We start from the raw sequence: 12,812 nt of genomic DNA on the forward strand, positions 1-12,812 counted from the left end.
CCCGGAAATAAGGTGGCAGTTGTTTTTTGCTGTCTCTGTGTGTAGTAACTATTTCTCTGCCGTTCCAAACGTCGCATTCTGACCGCAACGTAGATGCTGTAATAGTTGCGACTGCGTTCTTCCTACCGATCTGGCGATGCATTTCAGTCGAGATTTCTGGATAACCCAGTTATACTGGAATGCGCACGGGCAGTTATACAACAAACTACATTATAATACTTCATTCAACTAAAGTTTGGCTCCTCCGTTGAATGAACTCAACAAAAATAGAAGAGCCTGTGAGTAAGGTCGATTACATCGATTAGTTATTTCTATAAGTGCGGGGTGGCGTCCAATAAATAAAACTTGTAAGGGTCAAATCGTGCTCATAAATAACTCCTTAGAGTATGCCCATTAAAATTTAATCACTCGTTACGATTGAATTTATTGATTCCCTGTGTGTAAGTGACTGGACTTTTTGGTTTGTTTCAAGTGATTACTTGGTCTGTGTGTTTTTTTAATTGGTATCAACTGTTGTAGACTTTTTTACATTTAAGTATCTAATGTTTTAACTGACTTTACAGAGCATGAAAACTAGGCTCATACTATTTGTGATCTTTTCTAATTCACAAGGGATTCCTTGATCATTTATAACAAAGAGTCCTTCGAAAGCTCTCATCATGAGTACTTAACCCTGTTTAATCCGTTTTGGTACTTGAAATAACTGTCCGGTACTATTTCAAGTATTATCAGGTATCTAAGATTTATGACATTACTCTAACACCAACTGGTAAGGAAAAAAATTACATTAGATAAATGTTCTGGATGGACTTGTATCTAGGGAAAATACAGTAATCATGAAGAGTTCTTCATCCGAGGAGTTTAATGTATCCCACGGGTGGTTCGATAGGCAATAATGGAAGTCTCACGCAAATATTTTCTTTTTCTTATTTTGTAAACAAAATGTAACAACGGACATAACCTACTTCTTTTAATTTAAAATATCTATGACATAATAAGTTATTGCTATTATGTAAGTACAATAGAGACTTTATCGGGTCCGCGGCAAAGAAATAAGCTTGTTACTTTTTTCTTTCTTTATTTCTTCATTTAAAAGGAAAAGTGGTTCACATTCATGACTATATTGAATTATTGAGTTTCGAAAACAAAATAAGCACAGTACATTACAATATGTATACTGTATGTATAATGTATGTAATATGTATTCCTCTACAAAAAAAAGTTTGCTAAATCCACGATTGGCGGGCCGGTTGGAGATCATAGGTTTAGGGTGCTTTTCCTGCGGGTCTGTGGATGGCGAGCAAGGGTAGCTCGCCACCCGACCAGATCCAGACCCGTGCGTGCGGCGCGTCGCGTTCCACGCGCGCCTCAAAGAGCCATCAGACCACCACAGATGGGGCCCAGTAGGGCTGATGCCTGATCCAGAGCTGCGGACTACCTAGCGGGTTTACCGGGGCTCTGGTTCGAAAAGCAGGAGTAGGAACGGGGTGGTTTTTAGTCAGTAAGAGTCTGACACTCCCTCTCGCCTCGCCTAAGACGAGAGAAGTCATTGGATGATTTTCCCCCTTAAAACAAAAGGGTGCTTTTCCACCAGAAATTTGCTATGCTACGTTGATGTGGATGCGTTTGGCTTCCACTAATCATATTCATTGGTACACATAGCATAGCACTAAAAACGGACTCAATTATGTTTTTTATATGGAAAGATACGTGGTATGGATGAGTGCTATAAATGCGTGCTATGGATGCATACTATAGATGCGTGCTGTGGCTTAGCTACATAGCTATGCTACATATGTAATTGCTAAGCACCCTCATCATTATGTTATTAATAATAGATTATCCACCGTACTCAGCAACATTTAATGGTTTTCGGAACAAAATCGAACTAAGGAATAGTTTAAGGAATCATGAAATGTCTCTGAGTACAGCAAAAACGTTTGTTAATTTATTACACAACACAAATGAAACAATATAATTCTTTTATTTTAATTTATTCTAACAACAATCTTAAAATTAACAACTTAACTTATAAAAATAATTGCAAACACAAAAGATTAATAAATTAAAGAGTAATGCGTAAGACGATACAAATAAATAACTATTATTACTAACGACTGAATTAATCACCAATTTCTACCTATTCAAAATCTTGAATTGAGGTCCTTTTAAAATTAGTCAAAATCAAACCATTTATTCCTATCTTTTTCTTTTCTTAAATGGCAACTAAGACTCCAATATGTTGCCGACTATAGTGGTGATAACAAAAGCACTTATTTCAGTTTAATCCTTTACTAGGCACTTTTAAAACATCAAATCGAATTGTCCAACAGTCTGTCTGTCAATGAAGCTATGTGCCCGTTTCAAAGTGTAGTTTCGAATGGAGAAGAACGAGCAAGGATCTCCATAAACCCAAATCGATCCAGAGATTTTGAATACAGATTGGTTATTAATTTTTGCCGTAAAATTAGGTACAAGAGTAATTATTAACTTTTTTTGCTCCTAAAAATCGTATACGAACGTTAATTACGAACTACACTATTAATTTCTTCTTTTTTGTAACATTGTCCTACACACTTGGATTTTCTTGTGTCGTGGGTATAATTTAAACATAATCCGAAGTAAAATTTCCACTATTGGACCGTGGACCTTCTCCACATAAGAGGGAATCTTAACAATATTTCATGACACACAACATACACACTGTTAATCTAAATCAATTAAAACTAAAATAAATTAATACAGAAAGTATTCTAGAAACAGTCTCTCAATGAGATACACCTCGTCAGTCGACAAAATGATTTCGAAATAGTTGATTTTGGTAAACTTTTCTCAGTCTCCTTCCACCCTAGTTTGCTTGCGTACAACATAAATGTATGTCATCTATTTCCATTCATACTTATCAGACGGTATCCTATCACAAACTCTCTTCTTCATTCATATAATTTTGAACCACATCAACATGATCAGGAAGACATCTAGTGCGAGAGCCCATGCTCTTATCTCCAAGTCTTTGCTATCTACACGATTATGAAAATTATAGACAAGTTTCTGTTTTTCAATTTTCAGTAAATAATGTCCTCTGATCCGCATTGAAGAATTATTTTTTTTTCTAGTTTAGAGTCAGTCTTTTTTTATAGTTCATAGAAAACGAAACATATTTTCTATATAATTTACTTGTTTGTTAGTATTTAATAATAATATTTGTACAACGTTTAATTTTTAATAGATAAAGTCACTTGTGGTTAATTGCTAATCTAAATTCTATATTAAAGGCTTTCCTATCTTTGATAAATACTCATCAAAGTTTCAGCTTACTATAGTGATAAGAAAATCATAGTAAATACAGTCGACTTATGTAGTAAGAAGTACTTACTTAAAGAAAATCTTAACGTTACAATAACATGTTTTTCTTAGAATGATTGTGAATTCAGTAGTAAAATGGTTTTATGAGCAATTACACAATACAATAATTTATTGTATTTCTAAAGAAATCATGATAGGCAATTATTATTGACTAACGAACACTTGTTTCAGTTTAGTCACACGAAGGATAGACAATAGACAGGTCATTGTACTGAAACGCATACATTAATGTTGCAACATTTTCAAATGTTACAAAAACTATTTACAAATAATTTCTTTTCACATTACCAAATCGTTGCCCAATAAATAAATGTCGTAAAGCCTATTTTGTCAGTCTTTTATGGCTTGCCCCAACCCACATACATATTGTATGTAGCTATAACCTGAAACAAAAAACATTTGTATTTTAAAGATTTCACATTGTAAATTCTAATTCTAATAACATTTGAAGAAGGCCCAATTATGTTCCGTAACAACCCTTAAATTCCTAAACATCCCAAAAGGCTGGCAACGCACTTTTAACGCCTCTAGTGTTTCGCTGTTGTAGCGGCGATTGCTGATCAGGTGTTCCGTCTGGTCGTTTACCGGCTTATAACATAAAAACCATCGTAAATTCTTCACTCACCTAAATTCTTCTATAGAGGGGCACAATATGTCGGTTGGGCAGACCAGGAATCTCATGGGGAGGCACATCTGGGATTTGGAGCGGCACATCCAAGAGGTTGTCTGGTAGGAAGTCTGGGATCCCGACCCCGGGAGCAGGCTGGCTGTGTTGGCCGACCGGTGAGTCATCGTGGATGTGGAAGTGGTGGAAATGCTCATGTTCCTCGGAGCTCACGAGGCTGTGGTCCATGTGCGGCTCGCGGTGCTTGTGGTGGTGGTGGATGGTCTTGTACACCGTGTGCGTGTGCTTTATCTTCTTCACCTTCACTGGTACGTGGATCACCACCTTCTTGTTGCGTCTGTGGATTACAAATCAAGTGTTATTGCTAAAATTATGGACAGTATAACAGCTGTCAGAGAAAGTCAATTGTTTAGGCAATAATATTATGTCCAGTGTAATGTACGACTTCGTTAAAGTGAAAATTATAACGAGACCATTCATGAACCAAAATGATATACTAGAAAACCAAATAAGACGGCAATAAAACTTTCTTAATATTCATAAATTTATCTACAAATTATTCAAACAACAATTTAAAGAGTTTCTAAACCCCCTTATACCCGGCAATTCAAGCATATGCAATACATAGCCAAGTTAAGGCAACAATACAATTGGCTCACAATAGTAAATTTGAAAAGTGTGACAATAATAAACTGGTAGAAACTCACACGACATTCAAGTATCAATTTCGCATATTTATCGCATTACTATGTAACGGAAAATGAACACAATATGGCTAATACAGTAGTGGAGTGTATACTTATATTCATTATGCGTGATACAACCGTAACAAAGCAATTTGTCGTCGTTTGTCAGTCGTTATGCAGTGCGCATAATACAATTGAGGTAACAAAGTAACAACAATGGTTGAGGTAAGCTAAGGCGGTTTATATTTTACTGGAGTTCCGTCATAGGCCAATAATTTCGGGAGTTTCCTACTTCGCTGCGCGTGAGTGCTGTTCCAACGTTTCCTGTTAAATACATATCTGGCATTCTTTTTTAATGGACACAAAATGTTCTGGGTTAAAAACGTACGTGTCGAAGAACCTCTTAAGTTTTTCGTCGGACGTAAATGGAATGCAATTAGTTCATATTTGGACGTCTTTAATGCAAGGCATTCTGGTCAGTAAACGAGTGATCTTATAAGATCGATGTATTATCGATATAAAGATGAATCTGAAGGACTTATGTTCCCGAATGTTTAGATTTCTTTGGTGAATAAATTAACGAAAGTACCTACATAGCAATCACTCAACCTATGGAGTAATGAGTATCATCTAATTGGATGCCTGTGACGTTTACAACAAACGAATTCAGTCACATAATTATCCAACATGGGATTTAACCAGAAACCAAGCTACAAGCTCATCAAAGAAGCCTTTGTAACAATATAAATGTTAATAAAAGTACTTATTCACGAGAACTGCAACGCTTTTCCTTCAGTCTTTCGAGACTGTAAATGTTTATAATATTTTAACTTGGATTGTCGTGTGTATGAGTAGTCACAAGTGCGACTATCCAACAAGGGATCTCGGGTTGGATTCCCGCGTCAAGCAATACGTAATTAAACATTTTCGGGTTTTCAAAAATCGACAGTCGCAATGAGGACTATTAATTGTGTTAGTAAATGCTTAAGAAATAAAATTGAAATAAAAAAATGATTACATACCCTTCTGTTTTCACAACTAATAAGACCAGAAGTGCTGCAAAGCATAGCAGGATCTGAAAGTAATATATACAAATTAAAACAGTGACCCATAATGACTAGGGACGCTCAGCATGATGAAGTGATACCAGAATCTTCTTTAGTTCTGGTATCAAACCACTTCATCAGTTTTAGAAAATGATAATTAGGTTAGTATAAACTAATACATGATTTCGATATTAGGCATTTTTGACACACGACCAACATGGCTGTAGAAATTAGGTTTAATTTATCCTCGGAATAGGATTACAGATCTTCGAGTTCCATTAGTGGTCGCAAACGTGACGCTAAGCAAGGGACCTTGAATTTCAGGGTAGGACAAAGTATCATTGAGTTATTTGATGCCCTTTTTATGGAATAGGTCGGCAAATGAGCAAGTGTATAACTTTTAAGCAAGAGAAGACACAAATTTGTTTTCGGCGTAGAAGGGTAGCTTTCAGTGACCTTCAGTCACTTGCAAGGTAAAAAATAATGCAAAGGGTGGTTCACACCAGTTTTGTGTAAAATTGAGGTATTACTCTAATCCAGCCGTTCTCTTTTAAGCTATAAAATATAACTATAAACTGCCCACAGGTAGGTATATCAGACCAACGCTAACTTTACTTCGGTACTGTATCCAGTTGTAAAGTAGGTATTTATGACTGAATTTCCAAGCATGTCATCTGATTCCATGGAGGGGCGAAATTTATATTTTTAGAAAATTCTCAGTTACACGAAATCTGAAATACATCCCAGGTATAACAACATAGAATTTACAACACTATGAACGCCAAGATTGTTATTTTTTTTTTCAAAACCACTACTGAACTTAAACCATAGATGGGACCTGCATCCAGTCTTAACTCTTTGCAATCTTTATCAGATCATCCGTCAACCTTATGGTGGTATTAGACTTCTGGTCTCCATTTTAGAACTTTAATGACCCTAAAGAATATGTATATTTGTTTTATTAAAAGTAGGTATCTCATATGCGTTTAATTGAAATAAACACTTGACTTTTGACTACCCAGCTCACTGTCATTTTAGTTAATAAGGAAAGCTGGCAGTTTTTACACATAGCTGACAGCTAAATTCAGTGTCAAGACTCAAGAGTCAAATTAGAGTTATAGGTACCAATAACTCATTCTAAGTTAATGACAAAGTATCTCTATTAAATCTAATGGATAGATGACGTATATTGTCAAAATACATTGCAGTTAGGCTAACAAAAACTTAATCGGATCTAATCGAAGATCAAAAGAAAATCTTGTAGAGAAATAAAATGAAATGGATACGAATAAAGCGATGACCAGTACCTCCACATCAATTTAAGCACCCGCACGTTTATAAAATACCAAACTTTTCCGACATTGGACAACCAAGACAGCCTTATTTATCATATACTGCACACTAAAACATCATCATTTTAGATTAAAAATCATTCGCTTATAATATTTGCTTATGATATATAAATAAATACGGGCTTTCCATCCTGACGCTATAACTCCAGAACGCTCGAACCGATTTCGAGGGTCTCGGGCTCCATGAGGTTTATAGCAAAGAAACAAAGAACAATCAGGAAAAAATCAAGAGAAATGCAGGAACACAGGTTAAATCATTGGGGGGCGAAACGGAGTTCGCCAGGTTTGCTAGTGAAATATGAAAAAGCCATGATGACTGACTGATGATGACATACAATAGCCACTGTATCTAAAGCTACAGACGTAGACGATATACATACAAATCACTAGTCATATCAATACAGACATCAGTTAATCGATAAACGCATGCGCGATTACCCTCTTTGGGACACCCATGACATCACAATTAAGAGCTAAACACGACATTCAATTTGCAACCGCAACACTCTGTAAGCTCCTCACGCAATTAATCAAAAATGTCAAACTAATTAGGTATTGCAATCGTGGGAACAGAAGAATACAAGATTATAAATGTATCTGATGATTAATAACTCGTTTAACCTGATGATAAACACGTCATGCATATCGTTACAAACTGTTAAACGTTCTCACAGGACCGACAAAAACTTACCGCACTTCTACAATCCATAATCGTATCTATTGTTGTACAACAATGTAGTGGAAAGCACAGCAAACGAACATGTGTCGTCTGAAGCAAAAAGTCTCGCGGAGAGATGCGCGTGTGAAATCAATTCGCTGAATAGCGCGTGCGACGCTTTTGCGCACTTACGGAAAATTCGCACTTTCCCACTGCAATGCGATGCGCCCGAGTCTGGCAACTAACTAGCAATGAGTGCCGATGCGCCTATCATCAATACTTATATATGGCATACATTAGCACCAAGTGCAAGTATTCCGTTGATATCCGACCGTCCTATTTCAGAAGCTCTATATCGCATGCAGCTAACTCTCTCTAATGGTAGTCTAGAAAAATCCAACCCCTCCCTCTGTAGCTTAGACATGTTTTGTAGGAATTTACCATGTTACTTAGTTAGCAGAACAGACGCTTCGTTGCGCAAAAACTGCTACAAACACGTACGATCTACAGATTTCCTACGTTAAAATGGAAATAAAGGAAAACGATGTGTAGTGCCTAAAGAATATAATTCTGTTCAAAGTGTAAGTCATCAATCTTAAGGCTAAGTAGTCATGTGACAGAGATCGAATTCATTAAAAGGCATGAAGCAATAAAGCTTCAATCTGTTACTTGGAAAATGCTGTAGCTCAAACTATCCAAAATGCTTACATTTGTCTTTAAATTGTGACTTTTAGTTTTTCATCGATCTATGTTTGGAGAAAATTTAAAGTACTTATAGAGATCAAGGAATACCTAAATATCTGATAAATAACAGACTACACTTCTCTATGATTTCCAAGAGCCAATGACCGGCAAAGTAGTACAAAATCTTTATAGGTTAATGATGAAGGAAATTGGAAAAGGGTTCCAAATTAATTTGGAAGCAACCACTATGACCGCATAACCGGTTGTTTATTTACAAATATTTACAAATAAAGTGTACCGTTGCAGATAACCATGATCTAAACAATTTGCCTTTCATAAAACTGTTTCACGCCGCGTAACTCGCAATCGAGTGTTTCAAATAATTATAGAATTGCGATGACGAAAACCATAAAAATTGATTTTATTAAAACCTTAGTAGGTTCTATTTTCACAATACCTAAGGTGTTTTATAACGATAGTAATACCAAATGACTCAATCATGAATTATGTAGGAAACTATCCTTATTCCTCAGTACAGGTACCTACTATTAACAAAAAATAACGTTTTGGTATTTCTTTCAAGTTCAATGGAGCTCTTTTATTGTATGATTTTCGTGTCTGGAGATAGACAAGCCGTTGAATAGTTATACAATGTGATAAGGGTGAGACTTCTAACCCGTTAAGGCTAAGTACTATATCTAATTTTATCGACAAAAAAATAATACTGGGGTCTGAACCCCCTCCCCCTAAAAATTATGGCTATTTTAATATGTTTTTTACTTTATGTGATAACAAAGGTTGTATGCGTTGTGCGTCGTAGAAACAAACGACAAACGGCGACGTTTTCTGATATGTTTGATAATGTTTTGGTAAGAAAAAAATCATTGATAAATTATTTTTACCGAAAAAGTCGCTATTTTTTTCAATGTTTTCAATTGGGGGTTCAAACCCCCATATTATTTTTTTTTGTTGATAAAATTACATGTAGTATTCAGCCTTAACGGGTTAGAAGACCCACCCCTATCACATTGTATAGACTCCATTTTTATCTCAACCCGAAGGTGCAGTACAGCCACAAATTAGACTTAATTGCATATTCAATATCTTAGTACTACCACGCCATATTAGAAAAAAGATACACACACAACTAATTGATAAATTGCCCATGTTTTGCAAACATACAAGAAAAAGCACCTCTACATAATTATCAAACATTCTATACACCGAACGAGATCTAAAAACGGGGAGCACGAAATAAATTTTCTCCAATTAATTAAATTGTTATAGCATAATCAAGATTACGTCAAAAGTCCGAGTTTACTCACTTATTACAATAGAATACGGGCATTATTTAAATATCAGCTTCGCCTCATTAAGTATGCTAGTGAAACTGATGGGAGCTGAGCAAATTATATCTTACATTGTCATCAGTACTCGGTGCGAGGCCAACCTCAGATGTGACTATTCACTATACAGTTGAAAGTGAAAAATAAACTCTTACATTTTTCATAAAAAACAATCAAGTCTGCCTCTTAGTGCATACTATAATTTGGATGGAATAGAATTCCCCATTTTACACAATCTATCCACCTTTAGAAAAATGCACAAGGAAACAGCAAAGGGCAGAAAATTGGTTATAAAATCAATGTGTGACGGTGTGAGTGAAATCTGCGCCATTACAAACCATTAAATAAGTGTAGTATCGATGGTGATAGCCTGGAGTACCAGTGCGTAATAAATTCAATGACACTAACACGGAAATAGCAAACAGCAGTAATCCATCCAACATTAACTACAGAATTCATATAAGTAACTTTTGCTTACCCTCGCAAATTACTTCCTCCGATATAATCTGGTAATCCAATAAGTCTCGTAACCTATCATTATTCGCACACGGACAATTCAATCGTTACTTCTAATTGAACTTAACATTGTAAACATTGTTTCAACTTGTATGTAAGACTTTCTTCTTTTCAATTTTGTAAATCGAGTGAAGGCACTTTTTTTGAAGGGGTCTGCTTACTAAATGATGTGGTCTATAACAAAACATAAACGCTATCATGAAACACATTACATCAAATTGAAAATTTCGCTACAATAGATATAACTCTTTACTCTCTTCTAACTCTCATTACATGTAAATATACTACCCAAATGAAAATAAGGTCCGCCCTGTTTTCATTAAAACTCAAAATTTTATCAAAAAGCATTAATGTGTTTCTGTTTTTTTAAGAACAGAAATGTTTAGACTAGGTATTAAGGCATTGTTTAGACTTAGGAGTCTCCAAAGTCATCAGTACCTATAACTTTTTTAAAAACCCACAAATTACACCTTTTAGGGAAATAGCAGTAAAATAACTATACCAAACAGAAAGAGAGAAAGAGAAATAACATTACAATAATTCTACACGTTGTACTTTTTTATATATTTTACACGTTGTATTATGTTGTGTGTCAGATAGCATACCCGAGTATCTTGGAAATGTTTCCAGAGCGCATAACGTAACTCCCAATCTTCAAAGAATAGAGTAGGTTTATTCCAAGTGACGTGGTGCCTGCCAATCTTGTAAAAGTACATCAATGGGGGGTTCAGTTGTGGAGCCTCCTTCGCTCGGCGTGCTACAATGTGGTTCACGTAGGTGTAGAGCACGGGCGCCTTGTGGACCCAACATATCAGGGACATGATGGACACAACGACGGCATGCAGCCAGTATCTGCAGGGCGCCGGTATGTTCTCTCCATTCAGAGCCTGGTCTTGTATGGCCATCACGATACAAGCGGCGGCTGCAGCCGTCAGCCCGCAAGGTACTTCCAGCACCATGCAGCACACTATTGTGTATATTGTTTTCAGATTCACAATATTGGTGCCGTGTCTTTTAATCGCCTTCAACAGATTATTGTTTAGCTTTTCCCTGTGATATCGAATGAAGAGCTTGTCTTTGATGTCATATTTACCAACTTTCAGTCGCACCTAGATATCACATACAATGTAATAAATAAATATTATGTATAGTCACTTTTATACCTCACTGCATTTAATTGAATCAATACATACCTGTGAAAATTCATAAAACAACGTTGGAATTACGAGAAATTGTGAGTTGTGCTCGCGGTCTAAGAATTTCAGCATAAGCCTACAACCAACAAGACTGTTGGTGGCACTCGACGACCCTACCAAGTTCACGAGCACATGTTCAATCAATCCTTGGCCGAAGCTATCTTTGTATACACCCACTTGATAGAATTCGGCAGCGTGGTCTAACAACGTGGAGAACTCTAGAACATGCTCCTGATTCATGTTAACCATTGAGAACCAGTTCAGCATTGTAGTTATTATCAACTTACGATGCTTGTTCTCCACTCTTTCGAAGATTCGACGCAGACATACTTCGAAACCTTTTCTAAGATACCTGTACTGTGATGTCCTTCCGTCATCTTTTGATACGCTATAAGTGAAAAAATCTAACAATCGTGTGACGAACGGTAAAAGCTTTCCATTTTCAATTACCCAATTAGAACTTTTGAGTAAATTGTACAAGACTCTCATGCGATGCCTGGTCACCGACTCCACGTCGATGAACAGGACATAGTGAATGTCAGTGAGCATGATGTTGAAGAGTGTCGTCTTCCCTCTGTCGAAGAACAGAAGCACTTCCAGGATTTGTTCAACGAAACTCTCATAAGACCAAAGTTGCACCTCTGTAAAGAACTTAAGAGTAATTTTGATTGTAGCTTCATTGCATTCTGGTAACAGCATGTCCATAGTTATTTGAAATGCGGTTTCTGCTTGATGAAAATGACGTCTGCCACACCAATGCCAATACTTTGAGATGAGTCTGTTTAATTTAATTCGCATGCCAAAGTAATAGACCAGGGTTAGAGACCCCAGAAGTAATGGTTCAAAATCTTGTTCCTGGAGCAGTTTTCTGTTTGTGTGTCTTAAAATGAAATGCAGTTTCTTCACGGCTGCCACCTTAGACTTATGGAACTCTGTATTTAAATTCATTGGCATGTACAACGCGGTGAGCGCTTGAATATTGCTTTGGAGCTCTGTTAACTTTAACGTACTATTCCTCCTTGACGAAAATAACTTCATTTTTGTTTAAATAGGTACTATACCTAATGTGAGTTCAATGTCTTTACTCCCTTTGCTTTGAAATTCAAATACTCAATAGTACAATTCAAGCATTTTAACAAAACCACATAATTTTAATAATTGATGTTGTTTTTATTATTATCACACAGTTTTGGCTTTGTCGATATTGACAACACTAATTTACTTTTTAACCAATAGTATTTATTTTGCTCTTTAGCGGACAGTGCGAAGTTTGTAAGCAAAAAGTAACACGTAGTTATACAAACACTATCTTTACCCTAGTATCAAAAACCAAATAA

At 36.1% G+C, this 12,812-nt stretch overlaps 1 protein-coding gene across 1 annotated transcript; it reads right to left on the minus strand.

Moving 5' to 3' along the window:
* Positions 1 to 4,234: 4,234 nt before the first annotated feature.
* LOC118268933 (uncharacterized) lies at positions 4,235 to 12,639 on the minus strand. The gene is made up of 5 exons (XM_035583761.2): positions 11,473 to 12,639; positions 10,885 to 11,388; positions 10,242 to 10,453; positions 5,700 to 5,752; positions 4,235 to 4,328 (listed from the first exon to the last, which is right to left on the minus strand). The coding sequence occupies exons 1-3, from the start codon at positions 12,511 to 12,513 to the stop codon at positions 10,391 to 10,393; spliced, it is 1,608 nt and encodes a 535-aa protein (XP_035439654.1). The 5' UTR covers positions 12,514 to 12,639; the 3' UTR covers positions 4,235 to 4,328; positions 5,700 to 5,752; positions 10,242 to 10,390.
* Positions 12,640 to 12,812: the final 173 nt, after the last annotated feature.

The sequence above is a fragment of the Spodoptera frugiperda genome, chromosome 25 (assembly GCF_023101765.2).
Source record: "Spodoptera frugiperda isolate SF20-4 chromosome 25, AGI-APGP_CSIRO_Sfru_2.0, whole genome shotgun sequence".
Lineage (NCBI taxonomy): Eukaryota > Metazoa > Arthropoda > Insecta > Lepidoptera > Noctuidae > Spodoptera > Spodoptera frugiperda.